This window comes from Plecotus auritus (assembly GCF_963455305.1).
Source record: "Plecotus auritus genome assembly, chromosome: 2".
Taxonomy (NCBI): domain Eukaryota; kingdom Metazoa; phylum Chordata; class Mammalia; order Chiroptera; family Vespertilionidae; genus Plecotus; species Plecotus auritus.
Window position 1 is genome coordinate 30,355,221 of NC_137771.1, and position 25,785 is coordinate 30,381,005.

General features: G+C 43.2%; 1 protein-coding gene across 5 annotated transcripts; it reads right to left on the minus strand.

Annotated features, from left to right (window-relative positions):
* Nucleotides 1-3,556: 3,556 nt before the first annotated feature.
* On the minus strand, nucleotides 3,557-24,139 carry PPIH (peptidylprolyl isomerase H). Of its 5 annotated transcripts, none has more exons than XM_080654818.1 (10): nucleotides 24,056-24,139; nucleotides 23,659-23,723; nucleotides 23,358-23,381; nucleotides 23,046-23,090; nucleotides 22,756-22,798; nucleotides 17,988-18,080; nucleotides 13,112-13,199; nucleotides 12,575-12,615; nucleotides 11,712-11,801; nucleotides 3,557-3,731 (listed from the first exon to the last, which is right to left on the minus strand). In XM_080654818.1, exons 1-9 carry the CDS (start codon nucleotides 24,119-24,121, stop codon nucleotides 11,733-11,735), a joined length of 534 nt encoding a protein of 177 aa, XP_080510944.1. In that variant the 5' UTR covers nucleotides 24,122-24,139; the 3' UTR covers nucleotides 3,557-3,731; nucleotides 11,712-11,732. The 5 variants fall into 5 exon arrangements, with proteins under 5 accessions (XP_080510944.1, XP_080510943.1, XP_080510946.1 ...); XM_080654817.1 differs by having other exon boundaries at nucleotides 3,557-3,755; XM_080654819.1 differs by lacking the exon at nucleotides 3,557-3,731 and adding an exon at nucleotides 3,826-4,149.
* Between the last annotated feature and the right edge of the window lie 1,646 nt (nucleotides 24,140-25,785).

The window sequence follows — 25,785 nt, forward strand, 5'->3', positions numbered from 1 at the left end:
TACACCAGCCACGTGAAATAGGGGTTACTATCTACGTTTCACAATTGATTTATAATTGAGGCTGTCACATGCTGTAGCTGAAATCCTCCACCTTCATTCCTTATTAAGCGTCTATGATCTTCTGGGGATGGACTAGTTCGCCAGTTTCTGCCTTCTTAAATTCAGTCTAGGGATGAGGTAGAAATTTAAACACCCAACACTCCAGTGCTGCAAAAGCACAAAACATTTTGGGAGTGAAGTGGAGAATGTGGAATGCTGATTCCAGGCACATGGAGGTTTTAGGTAAGGCCCACAGGCAAGATGGGTCTGAGAAAATGCAAGTAAAGTCCAATAAAACTAGAAGACATTGGGTTATAGAGGTAGGCAGGGTCAAATTAGGGATATTTTATTGGAAATTTATCCTAAGAGCAATAGTGACAAGGGTAATTTAGAGTTGTAAGTAGGGAGTGACATATATATTTTTTTTTAATGGCTGCTGAGTGGAGAATGGGTTGTAGGGCAGAACTGGAAGTAGGGAAAACAGGTAGGCCTATCAATTCCACTTTCTAAAAGCCTCTCTGAATCAGTCCTAAGAATCTTTGATCTCTTAATTTCTACTGCTACTACTCTACTGTAGGCCATCATCTATTGCTTAGAGCAAAAGCAGGCAAACTTTTTCTGCAAGGGCCGGATAATAAATATTTTAAGCTTTGCAGGCCAGACAATCCTCTCTCAGCTACTCAACTTAGAGCCTGAAAGTAGCCATAGCCAATCAGTAAACAAATCTGTGATTAAAGAAAAACTTTATTTATGGACATTATAATTTGAATTTCGTATAATTTTTACAACGCAAAATATTCTTTAGATTTTATCAACTAAACATTTAAAAACCACTCTTATCTCGAGCCATTGAAAAATAGGGAGTGACCCTCTCCCTTCCTCTTTGAAATCAATAAAAATATATTTAAAAAAGGAAAAAGAGTGAGATGGCCTGCCCACTGGCATAGAGCATTGCTGTGGCCTCCTGGCCACTCTTTCTTACTCTAATATTCCCCACCACAACACCCAGAGTGTTCTTTAGAAAACATCTATTTGATTATGACACTGTCTTAAAAACCTATCAAAATTCCTTAATATGGTCTATAGGACCGCCTATGACTTCTCTAAACTTGCCTCCCACTCTTTCACATTCCTTGTCCAACCTTCCAAGTGATCATTTAGCCATTGCTTCCTTTGGGTTTATCACTTATTTCCCTCTACTTGTAACACTGCCTTTCTCTCTTCTTTTCCTTTGCATGCTTAACTGTTCATCCTTTAGGACTTGTCTCAAATGTCACTAGGTTAAGAGACCCTCCTATCCTAACACTTCTTAAACAAAGATTTAATACTAATTAAATCTTCCCAGCCAGACTATGAATTACTTTAGCATCTAGCATAATACCTGAGACAGAGTATCTTAATAAATTTGTTAAACGAATGAGATAGTGTAGAAAGTGGATTGGAGAATGAGGCACTGGCAGCAGAGAGGTCATCTGCAGCTGTGCCAATATTCCAGATGAAAAAGGCTTGCAGCAACAATGTGCATGGAGAGAAGTAGGTGGATTCTAGAGTTGCTATTCCTCTATTTCAGCTCTAGGTGACCTTTGACTGCTAAAAAAAAAAAAAGTTTCCTCAAAAGGCAGTTCTGCCAACACTGAGGACATTTAAAGGTGTGCCCTATAGGCTTGAATTTCCCCAAAGTGGAGTTACAAAGACAGAACAATGGCAGCAGCACCTCTGAGAATAAGTGAACAACCTTCCCTATATAACAGGTTTGAAGAGGTGGCTTCTCAAGCAGAAATACAAATTCTGTAACATTTGCCTTTAAAATGTTACTTAACAGTATCATTACATACTCACCCAATCACTTCACTAAGCTCTCTCATGATCAGTGGACATAAAGATGTGCTATTTCCTACTAGTTTTCTTGTAGCCACCTCTTCACCACTGCAGAAGTGGCTCTGAAGCACTGGATGACATACCATTGATGCCAAAATGCATCTCCTATTCCTAGGTGGGAGATCTCCACTCTAGAGTTCTGCTAGACCCCCTCCCACCCTGAGAGTTCACACTGCCCAGCATGGTGATCACAGTTCAGACAACTCCAGGGCCTACCTTGAAGTGATGTGAAAGGCAAGAAAAGGGGTTCATTCCAAGAATCTCCTTTGCAAAATAACTTTCACCTTGTCCCCCATCTCTTACAGACTCTGGCCCAAGGGTACAGGTCCCTCTTCCTAGAAAGCCCTCTCCACCCTCATCTCCTAGCTAATTACAATCTGTCAATACTTACCTTGGATGTTATCTCTTTCTCTCACCCCCAGTCTCTCCACTCTGCTCCCATAGCATCTGGTACAGACCATTATCATTCATGCAATGAATGTTTATTGAGCACTTACTAGGTACTAGGTGCTGGGGACACAGCAGTAAACAAAACAAGTATTGACCAAATTTCCTGCCCTTATAAGGGGTCACATTCTAATACCACATTGTATCAAAACTGTGCCTATCTCCTGTCACAAGCATGGGACACATCTTACACATCACAGCAGCTCCAGTGCCCCGGGCAGAGACTGGCACAGAATGCAGGTGCCAGGTATAACTGACTTACCTGAATGACCCATCACAAGAACATTAGCTCAGGATCCCAGCTGATCATTCTCCTTCCAATCTCTTTATAATCTACCCTATCTAGTCACGTGATCACGGTTCTTTCTTCATTGTGTCCCTTGAACCCTGTTTACTTAGCTGTAGAGTTGTGAATATCTATACTCTAGCTTCCTTGTCCTGCCAACACACTGAAATGGCACTTTTAACCAGGTTCTATTGTCATAGAGTTCAGCTCTCTGTTGCTGCCAATAGTTACGAGTCATCCTATCCAAGTTAGGAGAAAGTAGAAACGGGAGAACATAGACATTGCCTCATGAAAGGAACATCAGGGCACTCTTTATCTCTTGAACATTATACTGTGGGAACTTTTTATATTGGGTTGTTTACTTTTAAAACTAACATTTGCAAGGCATGTTGCTGTTGACAAGTTACCTTCATATCCACTCTCTTACTTGACCCTTTGAACAATGCTATGAAGTAGATAGGTATTATTATCCCCATTTTATAGGGATAATACTTCTCAAGACCTGAACTGTTTTTTATAAATGATCCAAAGTTCAAAACAAGATTTTTGATTAAATTATTCCCACTTTGTCATGATCAAGATACATTCTTCCCAATGGTCTGCCATCCAAAAATATCCCAAGTTAGTGATCCTCTTCCCACAGGCTTCGGAACTACCAAACTAAACCTACTACTGGGAACATCCTTGGAATACATTGGGGCTTTACCTTCTTTGCTCAATCAGCTTGGACCTAAGGGGGGAATGCTATAAATGCTTACAAATTTGAGGCATCAACTATATATAGCAAGGGCGTGGCTCTGGTCCACACTGGCCTTGCAGTTGGAGAACCAGGTCCACACTGGCCTAAAGCTAAGTTGTGAGGAGATGGGGCTATCATTACAACAATACACATACTAAAACAAAAAACAAAACAAAACAAAAAAACTTTATTTACAGTTGAAAAACATGGAAAATCCTGGGTTCTGAATTGTGATACTTCCAAGGTTTCTTGACCAAACAGGGCAACAGCAGGCCAGGAAGCAAACACAGGGGCCAATCCAGATTTTCCTACTCTTGAGCATCACCCAGAGCAAGGGCAGGCCTACAATGGCAGATACATGGAGGTCTGTAAGGGATGGAAGAGATTAGCAGCTCAGAGGATTGGAAGGGGACTTTCCATGAGACAACATTCCCACCTATTCTCTACACTCCTGATCCTCTTCGCAAAAGTGTAAAACCGGTCTGATTCTTGCCATAGGCCAGACCTTTGGTTCTCCTGAGCAAAGTTGAAAGTAAAAAAAAAAAGTATATTACACAAGAACCAAGAAGAAACCAACATATACTGCCAAGTATATTATCTCATTATTTACCCTTTACAACTCTGTGTAATATACATTATAAATTAAGCAAAGGAGAAAACTAGGGTCCCAAGCAGTTCAATGGCTTGACAGTGATGGGGCTTCCTGATGTACTGGTACCAAAGCACGTGTCTTTTGCCAGACCTGTAGCACTCTGTGGAGCTGTAGAACAAAGAGCAATCCTCCTTACTTGTGGGTTTTGGTCCCAGGGTTATACAGAAAGGAAATTGCACTCCCTCTGTTTATGGCCTTTTAGTTAGTTGTACTAAAAGAACAGGGTAAGTTCACTCTGACACTACTCTCCCCTCTCCCCAAATGTGGCCACACACATCCCCTCCAGAGGAAGGGAGTCCTGGTGTCATACTGCAGGCTCAAAGAGTAACTATGGGCCCTAATGCAAAATGTACAAAAATGTATAAATGCACTTATAAGTTGCATTGTGCTCCAGGACCCAAGCTCTATCATAGACCAGGCACTGGGTCAGTCAGCATGGTCCATGCCTCAAGGAGTTCTCAGTCTAGAGAAAAACCAAACACATTTGTGTTAAATGTTTTAAGAGCAGTGGTTCTCAACCTTTCTAATGCCACGACCCTTTAATACAGTTCCTCATGTTGTGGTGACCCCCAACCATAAAATTATTTTCGTTGCTACTTCATAACTGTAATTTTGCTACTGTTATGAATCGTAATGTAAATATCTGTTTTCCGATGGTCGCGACCCACAGGTTGAGAACCGCTAGCAGGGTCGCCTAAGACCATCGGAAAACACAGATACTTACATTACGATTCATTAACAGTAGCAAAATTACAGTTATGAAGTAGCAACGAAAATAATTTTATGGTTGGGGGTCACCACAACATGAGGAACTGTATTAAAGGGTCGCGGCATTAGAAAGGTTGAGAACCACTGTAATAGAGAGATGAACCAAGTACTAGGAGCTCACAGGAGGGGATCACTGACTGCCTAGACCAGGGAAAAGGAGATGGAGCGACCAGGGAATGATTCAAACCGATGTTCGTCACATGCACCTGGGGAGGGGCCAGGAGGAAGTAGGATTAGTTAAACCACATATATACAGTATGTATTTATTATAAGATACGTGCTTAATATAGGAAATTCAAGCTTATACAAGACAATATAAATTGAAAAAGTCTCTTTGCTATCTCTACAGAGGTAACCATTATTAATAGTTGGCTACATATCACTACAGAAATTTCTGAAATAGTTATTCAAAATAAATAGTAGTATGGTTTATATAATATACTATTTCTTGATGTTGTCATGTAATTTACCTTAGAAGTCTTTTTTTTAAAATATATTTTATTGATTTTTTACAGAGAGGAAGGGAGAGGTATAGAGAGTTAGAAATATTGATGAGAGAGTAACATCGATTAGCTGACTCCTGCACACCCCCCACTGGGGATGTGCCCGCAACCAAGGTACGTGCCCGCAACCAAGGTACGTGCCCTTGACGGGAATCGAACCTGGGACCTTTCAGTCCACAGGCCGATGCTCTATTCACTGAGCCAAACCGGCCAGGGCTACCTTAGAAGTCTTGCCAACACATTCAGATCTACCGTTTTCTGTAAGACCTGGTTCCAACATAGGGAGCTTTGCTTTTGTATAGTCATGCACCACACAACATTTCAGTCAACAATGGACCGCATGCATGATGGCAGTCCCATAAGATTTTAACAGAGCTGAAAAATTCCTATATCTAGTGATGTCGTAGCCACTATAACTTTGTAGTGCAAAGCATTACGTGTTGATGCTGCTGCTGGTGTAAACAAATGTACCGCACTGCCAGTCATATGAAAGTACAGCACATACAATGATATACAATGATAATAACAATAAATGACTATGGTTTATGTATTCACTATACTATAGTTTTATTGCTATTTTAGAGTGTACTCTACTTAGGAAAGTTCGCTGTAAAACAGTGTGCTGTGCTTCACCAGCAGCATCTCATGCTTACCACATCTCCTGATAGCATCATTCTCTTGTGCTTGATTTAATCTCATATTGTTTTAGATTTAGTGTAGCCTACGTGTGGAGCGTTTGTGATGTCTACAGTAGTGCACAGTAATGTCCTGGGCCGTCACATGCCTCACACTCACTGGCTCACCCAGAGCAACTTCCAGTCCTGCAAGCTCCACTCACGGTCAGTGCCCTATACAGCTGTACCATTTTTAATCTTTTACACCATATTTTTACTATGCCTTTTCTATGCTTAGATATGTTTGGTACACAAATACTTATCATTGTGTTACAATTGCCTATAGCAGTGGTTGGCAAACTGCGGCTCGCGAGCCACATGCGGCTCTTTGGCCCCTTGAGTGTGGCTCTTCCACAAAATACCACGGCCTGGGCGAGTCTATTTTGAAGAAGTGGCGTTAGAAGAAGTTTAAGTTTAAAAAATTTGGCTCTCAAACGAAATTTCAATCATTGTACTGTTGATATTTGGCTCTGTTGACTAATGAGTTTGCCGACCACTGGCCTTCAGCACAATAACATGCTTACAGGTCTGCAGTCAAGAGCAATGGGCTATACAGCCTATGTGTATAGTAGGTATTATCACCTAGGATTGTGTAAGTGCACTCTGTGATGTTCGCACAACAGAATTGCCTGATGACACATTTCTTATGTATCCTTGTTAAGTGACTGTGGCTGTACTGGATTGCCTTGGAATGGAGCCAGATATTCTCCTCTTTTTAGCTGGCAGGGTTTCTGACTTTCAGGGCAGGGGACAAACAGTGTCACACATCCAGCAGGAACACAAATATTTGTTGCCAAATCTCTAGTGCTCCCAAGACCCGTGTTTTCATGTGGAACCTCCTCTCTCTTGCCTGGACTACAGCAGTGGATATGTCACTGCTCTCTACCCCATCCTCCACATTACTGCCAGAATCAACTTCTAACTAAGAAAATGCAATCACAATGTTCGTTCTCCTGCTCAAAATCCTTTAGTGGCTCCCATTGATTTGGTTCTTTTTGCAAAGTCAGGCCCCCTTCTGAGAATTTCAGGAGCACAATGGACTCTCACCCAGGAAGAAAAAATAAAAAGCACATAATGCCTGAAGCCCATCCCCACCCTCAGGATAACATATGAACTCTCAGCCTACACTGGTTCTCACAACGGGCCCGGGTCTCTGCCAACTTCACCTCTTGCTGTTTGCTTTTCCTATCTTCCTGCTTTGGCCATATTGAATTTGCAGTCTCCCACATAAATTCTGCTGTTTCCTGCTCCTGTGCTTTGATCATGCTGTTCCTCTGCTTGGAATGCCCTCCCCAGTTTCAGCCACCTGACAGGTTCTTATTCTTTCTTGTACTCAGCATCACCTCTTCTGCAGTCTTCACAACCATGCCAGGCAGACACAGGCATTCACACTTTCCTCACTTTGTCCTAAAGCCTCCAGTCCAGTGCTTTATTGTATTGTAACTGTCTGTTTCCCAAGATACTGTGAGTTCCCTGAAGGCAGGAACTGGGCTTTTCAAATTTGTAGCCTTATATGCAGTATGGGACTTGTCTTTTTTGGAAACTTTTTTTTCAATTACAATTGACAAACAATATTATATTAGCTCCAGGTATATGGCATAATGATTAGACATTTATATACTTTAGGAAGTGATCACCCAGTATGGGACCTATTTTAATTAATTAGTACTGATTTGTACAATGAAGGATCAGCGAATGTGCCACCAACATGTCTTTCATAACCTTTCTCTGCAGGCATGTATCATGTCTACAGGATATCTCAGAATGGGGGACAGTGTTTCCTAAATCTCAATTATTCCAAATAGCACTTTCACAACCATATCCACTATCCACAGGTATGATTACTTTCCAACCTAACCACTATTTGAACTTTAATGACTCATTATAAGCTATAATAAATATAAAATTACTAGAGGCCCGGTGCACAAAATTCGTGCACGGGGGGCGAGGGAGGAGGGCGGAGGATCCCCTCAGCCCAGCCTGCATCCTCTCCAATCCGGGACCCCTTGGGGGCAGTTGGACATCCCTCTCACAATCCTGGACTGCTGGCTCCTAATCGCTCACTTACCTGCCGCCTGGCTTCTCCCAACTGCCCCCTTCTGCCAGCCTGGTCGCCCCCAACTGCTCCCCCGCCGGCCTAGTTGCCCCTCACTGCCCCCCCCCGCCAGCCTGGTTGCCCCCAACTGCCCCCCCTGCCGGCCTGGTCGTCCCTCAAGGCCCCCCCACCCCACCGGCCTGGTCACCCCACACAGCATGCTGTTCAGTCATTTGGTCGTCCCTCACTAACCCCCCTGCTGGCCTGGTTGTAGGCAGACATCTTGTGAGGGTGTGAGGGTTAATTTGCATATTACCTCTTTATTATATAGGATATGTTGTGCTAATTATATATTTTTTACTCAGATTCAAATATTAAAAGACATTCATTCCAGCACCACTGAAAGCGGCATTACCCACATTCCTCTGATAAGAAGCATCTGAAATGCTTGTTACAAACATAGAATCCTGGGTCCCACTTTAAACTCACTCACTCAAACTCTCCAGAGGGAGGGACCTGGGAATGAGCAGGTTTTTCAAATGCCCCCAAGTGATTCTTCTCTTTAGGGGAGTTTGGGAAACAATGAAGTAAAGTAAGTTCTCTACTGCTTGCCACAAATACCAGGTTTGGGGATCACAGGGAGATGAGCAGCAATTCAGACTAGCAAGAATGCCAGAACCCACAGCCACTCCCTTTTCCAAGAGACTCTCAGGCTTTCAAAACAGAGGTTCCACCAACCCCTATGTGATTATAAGTAGCAAAGAACATAGTTTGGACTATGACAGGAGAATCGTGAGGGCCATGATTCACCTATGTATCTATGTATCAAATTGATCATAAAAAGCTTTCACAGGACCACAAGATAAAACCAAGATTTCTACATCTAAAGCTGTACAGAAAACTTCACTTCCACTAAAATCAAACTCAGAATCTAAGGCAAAATACAAGAGAGCTTTAAAACAAAGTGTTTCTGAAGCAACCAATGAGTGCATAAATAAATGGAACAACAAATTGATGTTTCTCTCTGTCTCTCTCTCTCTCTCTTTGTCTCAATAAGTAAAAAAAAAAAAAAATTAAAAAATTATTCAGATGCAATAAATAAATAGATAGGTAGATAGATAGATAAATAAAAGAAAGTGCTTCAGCTCAGTTAGTTAGAGCATCTTCCCGATATGCCACAGTTGCGGTTTTGATCCTGGGTCAGAGCACATAAGACAGTCAACCAATGAGTGTATAGGTGAGCAGAGCAACAAATTGACATTTTTCTCTCTTCCTCTCTCTAAAAAATCAATTAAAAAATCTTATAAAAGATTAAATAAAATTAAAAAGTAAGTCACTCAGTCACATTAGCCACATTTCAAGTGTTCCATCGTCACATGTGGCTGGAAGCTACCATAACAGTACAAATGGAAAACATTTCCCCCATCACAGAAAGGAATGTCTCCTGGACAATACTGGTCGAGAGGGCCTCTATAGAAAAGAGGCCCCAAACATAAAGAATTTCTAAACTTTATTCTTTTTATCTTCTGTCCTCTGGTAGTGATCAGTGGTCAATCTTTAGAAGGATAAGGACCTCTGGGTTCAACTTTAGTTACAGCAAAGAAATGGAAGGGAAAAGGGAGGAAATGGCCAGCAGCTATTTAAGGGGAATACAGGTTGTGCCCTAGGGGCCCCCAGTCCTGGCAGAAAGGAAAGGTCAGGTGACAACTGGGCATGAGAGGGGACCATCTGGCTGGATGAGAGAGAAGTCCATGTGCAGCTTCCAGCACACACTTGTGCATTCCTGCCTCAGCATTTGCTTACACCAGTTCTCTACCCGAAATGCCTGACATTCTCTGTCCCTATTAACTCACGTAACAACATTTTACTGAATGCCTGTAAGTACTACATACTGTGAACACAAAGACATAGACAGAGATATAAACAGTCATTAAAGTGGTCTGGAATTTGACCAGATCCCCATTTTGGAAAAAGGCAGAATTCAGAAAAATAGATTCTAGATAATTATGTAAGTATACAAATAGAACTAAAGAAATATTAGAAAAAATACAGAAGACATTAGGATCTGAGGTAATAAGGACCTTCTTAAATAAGATAAAACACAAAAGCCATAAGGGAAAGACTGATAATTTGACCTCATCAAAATTTAGAACTTCTATTTAATAAAGGATATAACCAAAGTTAAGATAAGCAACACACTGCCAATTTTTTCCTTAAAATATATTCTAGGGAAAATAGTCACAACATATAAAGAACTAAGACTCAGAATGAATAACTTTCAAATCATTAAGAAAGAGGAAAAATAAACTATATGCTACAACCATCTTATAGAATATTATGTGTTTTGTTTTTTTAAATGAAGTAGTTTTACTTGAACAGAGGAAGTCTTCAGACATAATGCCAAATGGAAAAACAATGATGAACAATATAGCATGATGTCATTTTACAAAAACAAAATCTCCCAAAATTAGATAGGCAAAGAAAAGGCCCTGATGGATACCCATCAGACTGATAAAGAAGTTACCTCTGGGAGAGGAGTGGGACTGGGGCTGGGGTAGTAAAAGGGGAGTTGGGGACTTTGATTGGATGAATTTTCCTACAGGTATAAAAGTTACATTGTGAGTAACTGGGGGAGTTTGAACAGGTATATTAGATATTATTGTGGTTATGTAGGATGTTCTTGTTTTCAGCAGTTGCTTACTGAAGTACTTATGGGTAAAGTGTCAAGAAGTCTTCAATTTTCAAATGGGGAGAAATGAAGGAAGGAAAGCAGCTGAGAGGAGGAGATGGAATGGGAATATGAGGGGAGGAGAGAGGGAAAGAAAAAATCAAATATCAAAGCAAAATGATAAAATAAGAATGTTGATCATTGATGAATCTAGGTGAAAGGTATATGAGTGTTGAATGTACTATTCTTCCAGCTTTGCTGCAGGTTTGAAAATGAGAGAGAGAGAGAGAGAGAGAGAGAGAGAGAGAGAGAGAGAGAGAGAGAGAGAGGCGTGCCACCATTTTAGCTGAAAGGGATCAATTTCTCCCTTAAATTCTTATGACACTTAGCAATGTCACTCATATTACTAGTGATCACCTCTCAGAATGTATCTTATTCCCTGTAAGCTCCTGAAAGTTAGAGGCATCTTTCAATTCTTTGCACCCCTCTGCATGCCTAGCATGATGCCAGCACAGAGCCGGCAGTGGCAAGAATGGGTAGGAGTTGAGGTTGAGAAATGTGTCATGTTTATCTGCGAAGCTGGCAAATACAAAGTCAGTACCTGAATTGCCCACCAGTTCTGATGAGAAGCATGACAGGTCTATCTCCTGGCCACTTAGGCTGACGCAGCAGGGAGTCACCCAGAGCTGGTGCCAGATCTTTCTAGTAGGACTACAGTCTGAGAAGGCTATCAGAAACTGCCTTATGGCTTTTAGTTTGATACTTTGTAAACTACAAAGTGGTAGAAAAGGAAAGTGCTCTAATAACCCTTTCTCTTTTGTCCTTACAGTGACCATAGGAGAGAGGTATTATCTCCATTTGACAGATGAGGAAACAGGCTCAGAGAAGGGAAGTGACTTCTGCTAGGTCACCCAGAGAGGAAATGGGCTCAATCCCATGTCTTCAAGTCTAAGGTTCTCTCTGTTAGACCAAGCTGCCTTCTCTGGGGGGACTCCAAACCAGGAGGAGAAAGACACACTTACCTGATTCCGTCTTGCTCTGGATTACATCTCCCCACATTGTGAGATCACCACAGGCAACTTGGGCTTATTGTTGGGGCCTGTGGGAACATTCTAAGACAGAAAGCACAGTGGAAAGTCAGACACTCACCAAACATTTACTGATGTCTGCCAGCCCTTGTGCTAAAGGGCTCAGAGACTGACATGACAACAGTCCACGTCCTAACAGATAGGTAAAGCATATAATACAGATAAAAAATAAAACTGTACATTTAAAATATATCAGGTCTATGATATGTAGTAAGTTATAAGGAAGTATATACAGGGCAGAGGAAGCAATTAAATGTTGTTTAAAGAGGTCAGGGAAGGATTCACAGAACAGGGGATTATTGACCTGGACCAAGACGGATAAATGGGAAGGAGGAAAAGAAAGGAGAAGAGCATTCCAGGTAAAGGAAACAGCATGAGCAAAGACTCAGGGGCAAGAAGGAAAAGGAGGCAGGGATGTATGGCACATTTAGAGGAAAGCTCAAGTAGCCTAATGTGACTGGAACATGGAGGTGGCAGTGGCAGAAGGGCCGTGGAGAGAGAGGCAGGGACGAGGTCAGGCGGGATCTTGAATGCAGTGCCGAGTAGGATTTTATCAAGTAGGTGAAGGGGCCACCACAGCCCAAATCGCAGTATGCAATAAAGAGGCTAATTATAGGCCAAAAGCACTTGGGAGGCATGTAGTCTCTCTTCCCTTCCCTTGAGGGAAGTCCATGTAATAGAGGCAGTGGATGAAGACTGGGCCTAACAAACTGAAGTCACTCAGGATTCTCTAGCTCTTGAGTCAAGTAGTACTAGATCAGAATGGCTGAGGAAGAGAAAACCAAAACAGGACTTACCTCAATCTTTCTCATCACTAGAAGTCCATCAATGATTTTTCCTGTAGGAAGAGTATGAACTGGATTTTACTATTCTCGTTTGCATAGCATTTTCCAGTTTCCAATGCCCCTTCTCACACCACTGTCTCATTTGATCCCCATACCAATTTCAGGAAATTGAGATTCAATGGAGGTGAAATGACTTACCCAAGGTCACAGATAGTAAGCAGCAGAATTAGGACACAAACTTAGATCTGAGCGAATGCAAAGCTCCACTGCACCATGCTGCCTGTGTAGTATTTCTTAAATGCTACCATCCAGGGGTTTTCCCCTCAGACATACATATCACCCAAGTGGCTATACACTTTATCAGGTGGCCCCTTTGTCCTTTCACACATCCTCCCCACCTCCCACTTCCACTTCCACTTTCCCTACTACTGCACAGAGAGCAGTTAAACAAGTCAAGACCTCTGGGTATGAGAGTGCGGGGACTGGCTCTTTTGGAAGTCCCACTTTGGGTGAAGGAGCCCAGGACCATAGGAGAGGAGTAGCACTCACCAAACACTACGTGCTTCCCATCCAGCCAATCACACTTAGAGCAGGTGATGAAGAACTGGCAGCCGTTTGTACTGGGACCGCTGTTTGCCTGATGGAAACAAAACATACTTGCCATGCTAGCTGAAGGGCAAGATTCCCCAAAGAGCCTGTGGCTCTGATTGCTCCACACTTTCTTTCAGCAAAACTGACTGAGCATTTATGAGCCAGGGTCTGAGCTAGGATATAGAAATGAGGAGGCTACACATCTCTGCCCTCAAGGAACTAGATCCGTGAATAAATGTACTTTTCCCCTATAGTATGAATTTTTATAATGGCAACAACTGTTTACGGGACCTGACTTGCTCTATTTAGTCCAATACTAGTTATAACTGAATTATAGTTATAAATTAGCAACTAGGTGAGAAAAGGTCTATTGTCTAAGCCATAAACTGTTTTGTCTGAATGGTTTTTCTATAACTATGGTAATTTAAAAATTTTAAGAAAGTGCACTAAGTTGCCATTCCTATGCTAGAAAAAAAGATGTTTGCTTTTTACCAGTACATCCCAAATCCTATATTATTGAATTTTGAGGAAAAGTGTTTTTTAAAATAGAGAATCTGAAACTCTCTAGCCATATCCCTCCATTTTACCTCCCTTAAAATTGTTTTTACATCATTATATTTAACTAGAGGCCTGGTGCATGAAATTTGTGCATGGGAGGGGTGCCCTCAGACCGGCCTGCACCCTCTCGCAATCCAGGACCGCTGGCTCCTAACCGCTGGCCTGCCTGCCTGATCGCCCCTAACTACTCGCCTGCCTGCCTGATCACCCCTAACCCCTCTGCCTGCCTGTCTGATCGCCCCTAACCCCTCTGCCTGCCTGTCTGATCGCCCCTAACCCCTTTGCCTGCCTGTCTGATCTCCCCTAACCACTCTGCCTGCCTGATCGCCCCTAATTGCCTCTGTCTCAGCCCCTGTGGCTTCATCCAGAAGGATGTCCGGAATGACATCCGGAAGGTTGTTTGGCTGTCCAGTCTAATTAGCATATTATGCTTTTATTATTATAGACTAGAGGCCTGATGCACGAAAATTCGTGCAAGAGTAGGCCTTCCTTCTCCTGGCTGCCAGCACTGGCTTCCCTCCGGCACCTGGGACCTGGGCTGGCTTCCCTCGGGCCACCTGCAGGCACCTAGGACCCGGGCTGGCTTCCCTCCGGCCCTGGCTTCATCAGGAAGGACGTCTGATCTAATTAGCATATTACCCTTTTATTATTATAGATAACACATTATAAAGAGACATTTGACTGTCATATGAAGTATACTTTTGTCCATTATATATTGATCCCCCCTAAACTGCCTTTAATATGCTAAATTCAGACTTTTGTATTATCAGCAAACCCAAGTTAAGTTTCAGCAGCACTGTCTTACAATAGTGTCTGTGTAACTATGAATATATTATCTCATACTTCCCTTATTTTGGAAAAAAATGAATAGAAAATGGAAAACTGAAAGTACTAGTACTATTAAAAGCATAGGTCTCATAAAACTACTACTGCCCAGCCAGCATGGCTCAGTGGTTGAGCTTTGACCTATGAACCAGGAGGTCATGGTTTGATTCGTCAGGGCATATGCCCAGGTTTTGGGCTCGATTCCAGTGTGCGGCATGCAGGAGGCAGCCAATCAGTTATTCTCTCTCATCATTGATGTTTCTATCTCCCTCTCCCTCTCTCTCTGGAATCAATTAAAAGAAAACACACACACAAAAAAACTACTACTGTGCAAAAACTGCACATTATTAGATAACTAGACTTAATCAGATATTCAACTTAAATTGGTTGATTCTGTGTTCAACTGTAAAGGAATAAAAATGTTTATGAAATAGTAAAAATACATTGAAGACATTGTCTAAGGGTAAGCTCTAATTAGGGATTTCATATTACACTTTAGAAATTCCCCATGTAAGATGAGGTTACTTTAGTTTTTTTGTACATGTATTCAGAAACATCTCATATGAAAATAAGGCACTATCTGAGCCAGTCAGAGGGATGAAGGATAGGCTTCCCAGGGGTCCGGAATCATTCTTTCATTCTATCTGCTATACCTATTTATCTACCATCCATCCAATCAAAAATTTTTTTTTTTTGCAGCTGTCTTGTAATTCCTTCCCACAGATCTAACACACAGTTCTGTGAATAAAGGAAGCGTTTCTCATTCTATGAGGCGTTTCCAACGATGTAAGTCTACAGAAAACATCCAATCAATTTTGCTGCTCTATGTCTAAACATTTATTAGCAAGCAGGCAGACAAACAGTCATATAACATGTTTTTATAGCTCAGGGGACACTCTCTGCCTGTAGCCATTTCTTTATTCATTCTTCAAGGCAGTATAACTAATTGGTTTAGAGAATCAGCTCTGTCTGGAACCCTGGAATCAAATGACCTCGCTTGAATCCCAGCTCTACCCCTGACTGTGACTTAGTTTAGTGCCTCAGTTTCTTCATTTGTACCTATCTTAGAGATGTTGAGAAGATTAAAATAAATTAGTGCAATTAAGATGCTTGTTGAGTAAGTGCTCAATAAACATTAGTCATTATTCTGATTATCTTCCACTCACTAATTAAAATCTGCTCAACAACTTTCTGTATCAGATATAAGGCTTAGAGATCAATGAGACTCAGTCCCTGCCCTTGAGAAACTCAGGATTTAGTGGAAGACAGAAGCAAAAACAATTATGCTACAAGATATATGGCAGGCCTTGGCCAGTGTGGCTTAGTTGGAACATCGTCCTGCACACGGGAAGATCTCAGGTTCAATTCCTGGTCAGACACATACCCAGGTTGCAGTCGGGGCACATAGTGGGAGACAACCGATGGATGTTTCTCTCTCTCAAAACCAATGAATATATTCTTGGGTGAGGATTTTTTAGAAAATGTATGTGGCAGCAGAACTCAACCAATGTAAGCCTGAAGGGTGCATAGACCAGGACTTCCTTCCATTTTCCTGACTCTTCCATAGATGCTAACATAGTGGCATGCACTTAGAGGGGTTCTAATCCTAGGGGAGATCCAAGCCATTTCTCTACTCCTTACCTGCACTTGCCCAGCCTGGCTTTCCTAAAAGGGGGCTTGTATATTGTCTGCTGTGCTAGTCTCCCTCAGCTCCCGACTGGCTTCTCTGCCCAGCCTCTCCATTCCCACCTGCCACTCACACTGCAGCTAGGGTTTTTGTTCTAAAACACAAAGTTGATCAACTCTCCTCAAAAAAGTGTATGGCTCTCCATAACCTATGAAAGAAAGTCCACACACCTCATTCTTATTCTGCCACTTGAAGCCCATCAAGAGCCAGATAACCTGCCTCTGCAGTGGTCTCTACTGGCTACTATGTCCATCATTCGCATCCTGTTTTCAGAACCTTCCTCACTTTCTGTCCCTTGACTATGTCTCATGTCATCTGGTATAGAACTCTTTCAAGAATGCAAATGTCCCCTCCTCTGTGAAGCAGCCTTGCCCAACCCCCAGCAGCAATTATTCTCATTCCTTGGGGCTCTCATGGGATTTTTACATGCAGTAAGGTGCCCTTACCTTAATACATTGATGGCATGGATTACACTATACTAGACTTATCATTTTGCACGTGTGAAGCCATTAGATGTTAAGTGACACAAAGGCAGGGATCAGATCTTATGCCTTACCATGAAGCCTGAAACAGAGTGGATATCGACAAATCTTTACTTGATGAATGCCTGAGTAGATGAGTGGCAGAGCAGGCAAGCAGGACAGAGAATGTGCATGTAAATATTGGGTCTAGGGGATTAAGAGTTGGGACACTGACAGAGGGAAATGGGTAATGAGCAGGGAGGAGGGAGAAGGTAGAAGAGTGAGAGAGAAACAAAGTGGGAGGGGTCAGGGAAAAGGAGGAGTGAAGGGTGACTAAGGGGAAATTAAAGGGGAATGAGCATGAAGGAGAGTGAGCGGGGGTAGGGTACCTGAGGGGTTTCAAGTGAGGTGGGCAGGGGGACTGTGAAAGCGGAGTGACATGTGTGATTGAGTGTTATATGTGTAGAGGGAATGCAAGGACAAGGGAGAAGGAGTGGTGAGCAAGGAGAGGTAAGTGAATGAAAGGGAGTGACCAGACAGTAGGCAGTGTGAGTGAATGGCACTGAGATCTTGGCAAGCCAAGCAGCGAGTGAACATTGGATCTTTTTATTTTTTATTTTTTTTATTGATTTCAGAGAGGAAGGGAGAGGAAGAGATAGAAACATCAGTGATGAGAAGGAACCATCGACCGGCTGCCTTCTGCATGTTGGATTGAGCCCATGACCCAGGCATGTGCCTTTGACCGGAATCGAACCCGGGACCCTTTGGTCCGCAGCCAAACCGACCAGGGCTGAACATTGGATCTTGAAAGCACGACTGGATGCATTCTGAGCAGCAAGGCTAAATGCCCAGCCACATGTTTTGACTCAAACAAAAGGCCATGTGGCTCAGTTGGTTGAGCATCAACCCATGCATCAAGAGGTTGCCAGTTCAATTCCCGGTCAGGGCATATGCCCAGGTTGTAGGCTTGATCCCCGTTGGGAGTCATACAGGAGGCAGCTGATCAATGTTTCTCTCTCATTGATGTTTCTCTCTCTCTCTCTCCCTTCCTCTCTTTCAGGAAATCAATAAAAACATTTTAAAAAAGGAAGGAAACACATTGCAGAGTTCAGTTTCACTTCCCCAGGCAACAAAATCAAACCAGACTGATGAAAAAAGTAGGCATGACAGAGATAAATCCTGGGTTGAGCAAGAAAAGAAAAGCATTTGCTTCCATTTAAAGAGACAGCACTGAGCCTCAAGAGGGGCCCAGAAACCAGCTGGCTATAAATCTAACCCAAAATCTTGATTGGACCTCACTTACCATGGAAAGCAGGCCTGGAGCTGAGTGTCTAAGTTTAAAATTTTCATCTGCAAATGGCCCCCGGTAAATACTGGCAACTCCAGTACCATCTCCCTGAGCAAACAGAAGGGAAGTGTTAGCAACTTGTAAGTGCTGGGCCCCCCAGAGGCTGGAAAAAGACAGCTGCTGCACCTAGATCCTAGTGGACTTCCTTAAAGTTCACTCTCGTTGGCCACTTTGGGAGCCACACCTCTTTGTTCCTATCCTGAAATCAAAGCAAGCCCCTTTCAAGGCACCTGCAGCCCACAAACTGGTCAGGCCTTCTCACAGATTGGGTAAAAGAGGTCACAGCTGGGCCTCTAGAAAGATAGATGGCTCTGAGCAATTGCTTCTCTCTGATACTCAGCCTTCTGGGTGACCAACTATTGTCTAATCCTGGGGCTATCAGCAAGTGATAGGATGTGCCTAGCAATGACCAGTAAAATGTTGGTCCTGTCCCTGCTAGGCCAATATGGCAATATAGGAGCCTATGGTAAGAAAGGAAAAAGGCAGAATAGCTTCACAGCACTTCTTACCAGCTAACAAAAGAAAGTACATAGCCACTCTAAGTCCTACTACCATTAGTAGTAGCCAAGGGTTGCAAACTTAATTACCTATCGAGCAGGTTACATAAATAAGGGAAGCAGATGGTAGGGACTATGGTAAAATGGCAAGGACACACCTTGCCTAAAAGGAGCAGTGATTTAATTCCAACCAATTGTCACTGCATGAGAAACACAAGCCTAGTGCATTTTCCATTATTTAGAGAGAAAACCAAACTCCAGAATTTTTTGATGGAATGGAATTTACCAATTTTACAACATCATACAGATGAAACAAAACATATCTGAAAGACTGATTTTCCCTAAAATCTGCCACTTTGTAACTTTCCCTAGATAGGAAAGAGAAAGCTCTTTAAAAACTCGTAAGTCAATAAATAAGTATACATGTGAAAGAGAAAAAATGTCTCCCATATCCAAGAAAACAGCAACATGGCTACTCAAATGATACTAATAAGAAAGTCCATGTATAACCGAACAGACTGTCAAATTACAGCGGGAAGGCTGGGGAGTGTTGGGGAGGGGGGGAAAGAGATCAACCAAAGGACTTGTATGCATGCATATAAGCACACCAATGGACACAAGACACTGGGGGAGTGGGATGAAGGCATACGACAGGGGGTAGGGGAGGCTGGGGGAAGGTCAACGGGGAAAAAAAAGGAGATATATGTACTACTATATGTAATACTTTAAACAATAAAAAAATATAATAAAAAGAAAGACCATGTATAGATGTGGGTGGGTTTGGACAAAAGTAGGTTTAAAAAAGAAAAAATGGCCCTGGCTGGTGTGGCTCAGTTGGTTGAGCGTCAACCCATGAACCAAAAGACTGCTGGTTGGATTCCCCGTCAGGGCATGTACCTACCGTGTTTCCCCGAAAATAAGACATCATCCGAAAATAAGACCTACTTACAGGTTTCCTTCTGAGTGAAATATAAGGCATCCCCCGAAAATAAGGCCCCCGGGCTCTGTCTCAGAATGAAAATTAATTTACCGTAAACTGGTCACTAGGGCCGCCCCGACTGGCGTCTAGCAACCAGTGACGTTATACAGAGTCCTGACGTCACTGCTGTGTGGAGGCGGAGCGGAGGTCGGAGTGAGCGGTGAGCGCGGGGCGGGAGAGAGGAGGAGACTTTCGCAGATAAGTGTAGAAGAACAGGAGGATTAGAGCGGATGGGACGCGGCGAAGGTGGTGAGTGCTGGTCTGTCTCTGGTGACACTACCTGATGCTCGCAGTTGCCTTCATGATGACTGAAGGTTCTCAGTCAGTGGCAGACCCTGCTCCAGCCCAGATCCAGGCCCCAGCAACCCCAGTGACAGTCCCCAGGCAGGCCCCAGGGGGTAAATGTCTGATAAAGGGGTAGGGGGGATGTCTGGTGAAGGTGTTCAGTGGCACAGGGGTGGGGGGAGGGGGATCACTTAAAATGACACAGGAGGATCAGAGGGGACAATCAAAATGACACAGGAGGATCAAAAGGGGTTACTAAAATGGTAATCCCCCCTCTGATTCTCCTGTGCCATTTTGATTCCCCCCTCTAATCCTCCCTGTGTTATTTTGAGTGATCCCCCTCCCCCACCTTGATACCCCAATTCCTTTTTTTTTACCCCTAGAAATGAGTGCAAAAAGAAAAAGCTACTCCGTGGAGTACAAGAAAGGAATCGTGGAAGACTCTTGGGGCCAAAATCTTACTGCTTTCTGCAAAGAGAAGATGTTGAGTATCCGATTGGTCCGAAAATGGCGAGCAGAGTATGGTAACCTCATTGAACAAGTGGACAAGGGAAATGCTAAAAAGCGCAAGTGTGGATCAGGTCGGCAACCATTATTTTCCGAGCTGGAAGACCTGATCTGTGAATGGGTTGTTGACAGGAGAGCAAAGGCTTTGGTTTGTGAATAGGGCTCAGATTCAAGAATTTGCCCTTGCAATGGCACCACAGTTTGACATAGCCCCCGAAGACTTCAAAGCATCACAACACTGGCTGGATAATTTCCTTCAGCGAAGTGAACTGTCTTTAAGAAGATCTACAACATTGTTTAGGCTGGAAGATACTCAAGTTATTAAGCGAGCACTTGAATTCAAGTCCTTTATTGATGATGCTGACTTCTCTAAATACAATCTTTCCAACATGATTGCTATGGATGAAACTGCAGTGTTTATAGGCCAATCATCTCAAACAACAATTGAACAGCGGGGTGCCTCCTTAGCGTACATTCCCTCCACTGCTTACGAAAGTGCATGTGTTTCCTGTATTTTGGCAATTCGTCTGGATGGCACTAAAATCCCACCTTTAATCATTTCTAAGGGCAAGAAGGAAAAGATTGAACGTGTTTTGGGCGTTTTTATTCTTGAAACTGAAAAAGCCTGGGCCACACAAGCAGTTATAAGGAAGTGGGTCGATTTAATGCTGCCGCTTGTTATGCGAGGGAGCCAAAGAGGTCTGCTAGTCTGGGATGCAGCCAGCACTCACCGCGCTAAAGACATGAAGACATGTCTTCACGAAAGAAAAATAGATCAGATAATGATTCCCGCAGGAATGATGGCCTATCTCCAGACTCTTGATATTGCAATAAACAAGCCATTCAAAGACAATTTGCGCATGGAAATTAATGACTACATTGAAAATAGAATGGAGAGAAATCAGCGTGGAAACTTTGTGAAACCTAAACTGCAAGAAGTTATGACTTGGGTGAAGAATTCATGGGAGAAAATCACTGACAGTTGCATTGCAAATGCACTGCGAGCAGGCTACCTTGACAAGAAGTACTCATTTAGACAGTGCTATTGCTAAACATGAGAGATTTGGTCCACTGATTCTGAAAGAAATGGAGTCACAAGAAATTCACCAGGAAATTCAGGAATTGGATTGTTATGATGATGTTCCAGAAGATGATGACATGATTGTCATTGAATAAATGAGTAAATTCTTGATACTGTAGGATTCACAGTTTGTCTGGTTTGTGTTGACAACTACCGTACTACCGTACCGTATACAGGTAATAAATTTCCTTTATTTTCATTTAACAAAAAATGTGTACCGTATTCTTCTTCATGGAAAAATAAGACATCCCCTGAAAATAAGACCTAGCGTGTCTTTGGGGGCAAAAATTAATATAAGACACTGTCTTATTTTCGGGGAAACACGGTAATTACGGGCTCCAGCGAGGGCGTGCAGAAGGCAGCTGATTGATGTTTCTATCTCACATCAATATTTCTCTTTCTCTCTCTCTCTCTCCCCCCCTTCTTCTCTCTCTAAAATGAGTAAAAACATTTTTTGTAAAGAAAAAGAAAAAAAATGTGGTTTATACAGCAACCTCTAAGGTCAGGGGGAGGCTAGAAGACTTAATATGGGGAACACACACACATACACACACACTTTCACAAGAAAGTCATGCTTAATAGAGAAGGACTATTCCATTGGGCTCTCCCAGTGATTAGAGGAAACATCCCTCCAGAATTATCTACCTCTTGTTGACTCCTTGTCCACTAATCAACTTGTAATTAAAAACTCAGCTTTCCAGGCACTGTGATGTCAGAAGTGGAAGGGAAAATGGGACATAAGCGTTTAGCTCACTGGAAAGGGACTTACTACTATTTTTAAAAAATATATTTTTATTGATTTCAGAGAAGGGAGAGGGAGAGTGATACAGAAACATCAATGATGAGAGAAAATCATCAATCAGCTGCCTCCTGCATGCCCCACAATGGGGATGGAGCCCGAAACCTGGGCATGTGCCCTGACATCGAACCGTGAACCCCTGGTTCATAGGTCAAAGCTCAACACTGAGCCACGCCAGATGGGCGGGACTTATTACTATTTAGTTAAAACAAATTGCATCTGATTCCTAGCTAAGTTTCATGTAATTAATTAATTTGGATCTGTCCTGGATCCTCTACAGGTTTGCTGGGAAAGTTCAGTTTCTGGCTCTAAAAGGCTGATCAAAGTGCTGATGTCTGTCATCTAATGGTACAGTGAGTAGTAAGTAATAAATAGCCAGCAACATCCAAGGGCATTCCCATCCCCATTCCCCCGTCCCCACCCCCTCATCAAGCCTGGCTTTTGTTCTCAAGCCTTAAGACTGAGTTCCTGTAGTAAAAACAGTAGACCTAGCAATAACCAAAAAAAGCAACAACAACAAAAAACCAAAAACAAAACAAGTTTATAAGTCCTTGATAGGAAAGAACAGTACTTACATTAACAAAATCTCCACCCTGAATCATGAAATCCTTTATGACTCTGAAACAGAGAACAAAAGATTCTGAGCTAAGACTCAGGTTTAGAAAAACACTGACTTAAAAAAAAGAAAAGAAAAAGAAAAACACTGACTTGATCATTGTAATTTAAATTAATCAATCCTTGAGTTCACAAAAACATTGCTTCTCAATATCTAAGAATTATCCTACGGTTTTATTTTCTTCTAAAGAGACGAATCCCCCAAGGAAGTAATCCTAAAAGCCCCCAGGATGTTTGCCATGGGCCTTACCTGTGGAAAGTGCTTCCTTTGTATCCTATAGGCACCCCATCTTTTCTATAACCAAAAAGAAAGATTGGGAATGATGTCAGGTACCCATAGGCCTTTCCAGTTTACAACACATTTGAACCAAAGGGACTCTCCTAAAGATGGTAGGGACCAGAGAGAGAAAGGCAAATGAACTTAAGATAGACCCGTGGGGTATTACCTTCAATTATTTTCACCAACAATCATTCAAGGCCTTCTGGTTCCCCAATACCCTCACTGCAGCCCCAGGACACCCCTCAGGAGCAAGCAGATAAGTCAACCACGTCAGAGACTGACCTGAATTCCCCAGTGCAGAACTGCCTGAAAGGGAAAAGAATGAAGGGCTCAGTCACCATGACATCACAGCTGTGAGCGCCCCTCACCTCCGGAGCGGAGAGCACAGCCACTGTCACCAGCAAGCCCACCAATCGGCCAGCCAGACGTGCATACCCCCAGACATACAGATTAACAACATAAATTGACATGGGACAGTCAAAACGAAGACTGTTCAGGCAGAGTGCTACCCAGAGGAATCAGATCTACTCCGCAGGCCGAGTTCTGGTTCGGTTTATCAGGCGGAGCTGGAGTATATCCTCACCTAAAGTTCTCCGCTGTCTTAGGCACAACGTCTGCAAAGAGTTCGATCTTCATTCGGCCAACTTCCTGCAACCGGCGGGAGACGGTCAGAAAGCCCAGTCCAAACCGGGAAGGCCTCACGGAGCAGGGACTATGAAGGGCTGACCCCTCCCTCCCCCAGGTACCTGATCTCTCCACCTTCTTAGCCTATCTTTTCGTTCCGCCCAGACCTACCACACGCGGAGCGCTAGGAAGGGCACTCATCCGACTCCTCTCACCACGCCCCGCAGTTCGGAAGGTTCTGGTACAAATTCACTTTCTGGTTTCCCGAGCCCGCTATCCCTAGGCGGGTGAGTTCTGCCTGCCTAGCCCGGTGCAGTTTCCTTTCGGAGAAGGGCTGGTGGCTCCCTGGACCTCACCTGGCCGCCAATGCTGACATCGAAGAACACCACGGGGTTGACAGGGCTTGAATTTGCCACCGCCATGGCTCTGACCCGGAAGCAGAAGTCGGGAGCATGGGCTTCCGGCGAATCTAATCCCAGGACCGCGGGTTTGGAGACTAGGCCCCGCCCCCTGGAGCCCTGCCCCGCCCCGCCCCCGCCGCGGAGGACTCATTGGTTTCCTCTCGGAAACTGGGTGATGCTGCGGTGGCGGGGGTTCATTCGGTCCTGACCATGAGACTTCCACTGTCTTCTTAGTTCACTTGACTCTCCCCGGAGACGGGAACGAGGAGAACGGGGTGGGGAGACAGGGGGACGCGGGTGCAAATGGAGGAGGTAAGAAGAGGAGGAATGCCTGGGCCTTTTTTTGCTCAAAGTCGGCGGGCATCCCACTCACATGGCTACAGATTATTCTCGCTCAGGGAGTTTGGGTCACCAGGGTCCTTATCAGCCCTTGCAGCTAAGATATTGGCACCGTCACACGTGCTGCTTCTTAGCCCTGCCCACTACTCTGTCGGCCCCAGGAAGGCAGGAACTCTGTTCAATCTCAGCATTTAGAACAGCCAGGTAAGCAAGGTGTGCTTAGCAAATACTCAGCCCTTCCTTGAAGTCAGTAAACTAGAATTTTTGTTCCCAGTTTTACCACAGCTTCCATTTTTGTCACTTCCAATTCATTTCCAGCAGAGTAGCTAGAGCTTTTAAAATAAGTCTGCTAAATCACTCCTGGCTTCCCGTATATAGACTAAAATCCAATTCCTTACATACAAAGGCCTACATTAGATTATCTGGCTGCCACCGACTGGGCCTCATTTTGTATTACTTGCCCGCAGTTACTATGGCCTTTCTGTTCCTCAAGATCATGGGGTGGATACAGTCATTCCCAGCTTATCTTGAGTTTTTCACCTTCCTCCTTTCAGTTATTTGCTCTCAGCTACAGTCTGACAGTTGATCTGATAACCAAGACACCTATTAAGTGACTAATGGGCAGGTAGTATATACAGTGTGAATCATAAAATAAAAATAGTAAATGAGCCCTGCCTGGTTTGGCTCGGTGGATAGAGCATCGGCCTGTGGACTGGGGAGTCCCAGGTTCGACTCTGGTCAAGTGCACATCCCTGGATTGCAGGCTTGATCAATGATTCTCTCTCATCATTGATGTTTCTATCTCTCCTCTCCCTTCCTCTCTGAAATCAATAAAAATATATTTTTAAAAATAGTAAATGAAAAATTCCAGAAATAAGCAATTCATAAGGTTTTCTTTTGTTTGTTTTGTTGTGGGTTTTTTATTTTTGTTTTTTTGGTTAATCCTCATCTGAGGATATTTTTTCCATTGATTTTTTTTAGAGAGAATGGAGAGAGGTAGGGAGGGAAAAGAGAGGAGGAGGAAGAGAGAGAGAAACATTGATGTGAGGGAGACACATCAATTGGTTGCCTCCCACACATGTCCCAACCAGATTGAGCCTACAACCAAGGTACATGCCCTTGACTGAGAATTGAACCTGTGACCCTTCAGTGTGTAGGCTGATGCTCTAACCACTGAGCAAAATCCGCCAGGGCTTCATAAATTTTAAAATGCATGCTTGGATGTGAATCATCGCTTTGTACAGTGTATTCACCCTGTATATGCTACCTGCCTATTATTTATTTATTTATTTATTTATTTATTTATTTATTTATTTATTGTGGCTTGTAGTTGTTTTGTTTTTATT

Bases quoted from the DNA above. Each gene is read 5' to 3' on its own strand.
- PPIH (XM_080654818.1), bottom strand. From the start codon at position 24,121: ATGGCGGTGGCAAATTCAAGCCCTGTCAACCCCGTGGTGTTCTTCGAT. The intron at 22,799-23,045 runs GTAAGGCCCATG...TCTCTGTTTCAG, and splicing joins AAAGGAAGCACTTTCCACAG to AGTCATAAAGGATTTCATGA. The intron at 11,802-12,574 runs GTAAGTCCTGTT...TTTCTGTCTTAG, and splicing joins TAGTGATGAGAAAGATTGAG to AATGTTCCCACAGGCCCCAA.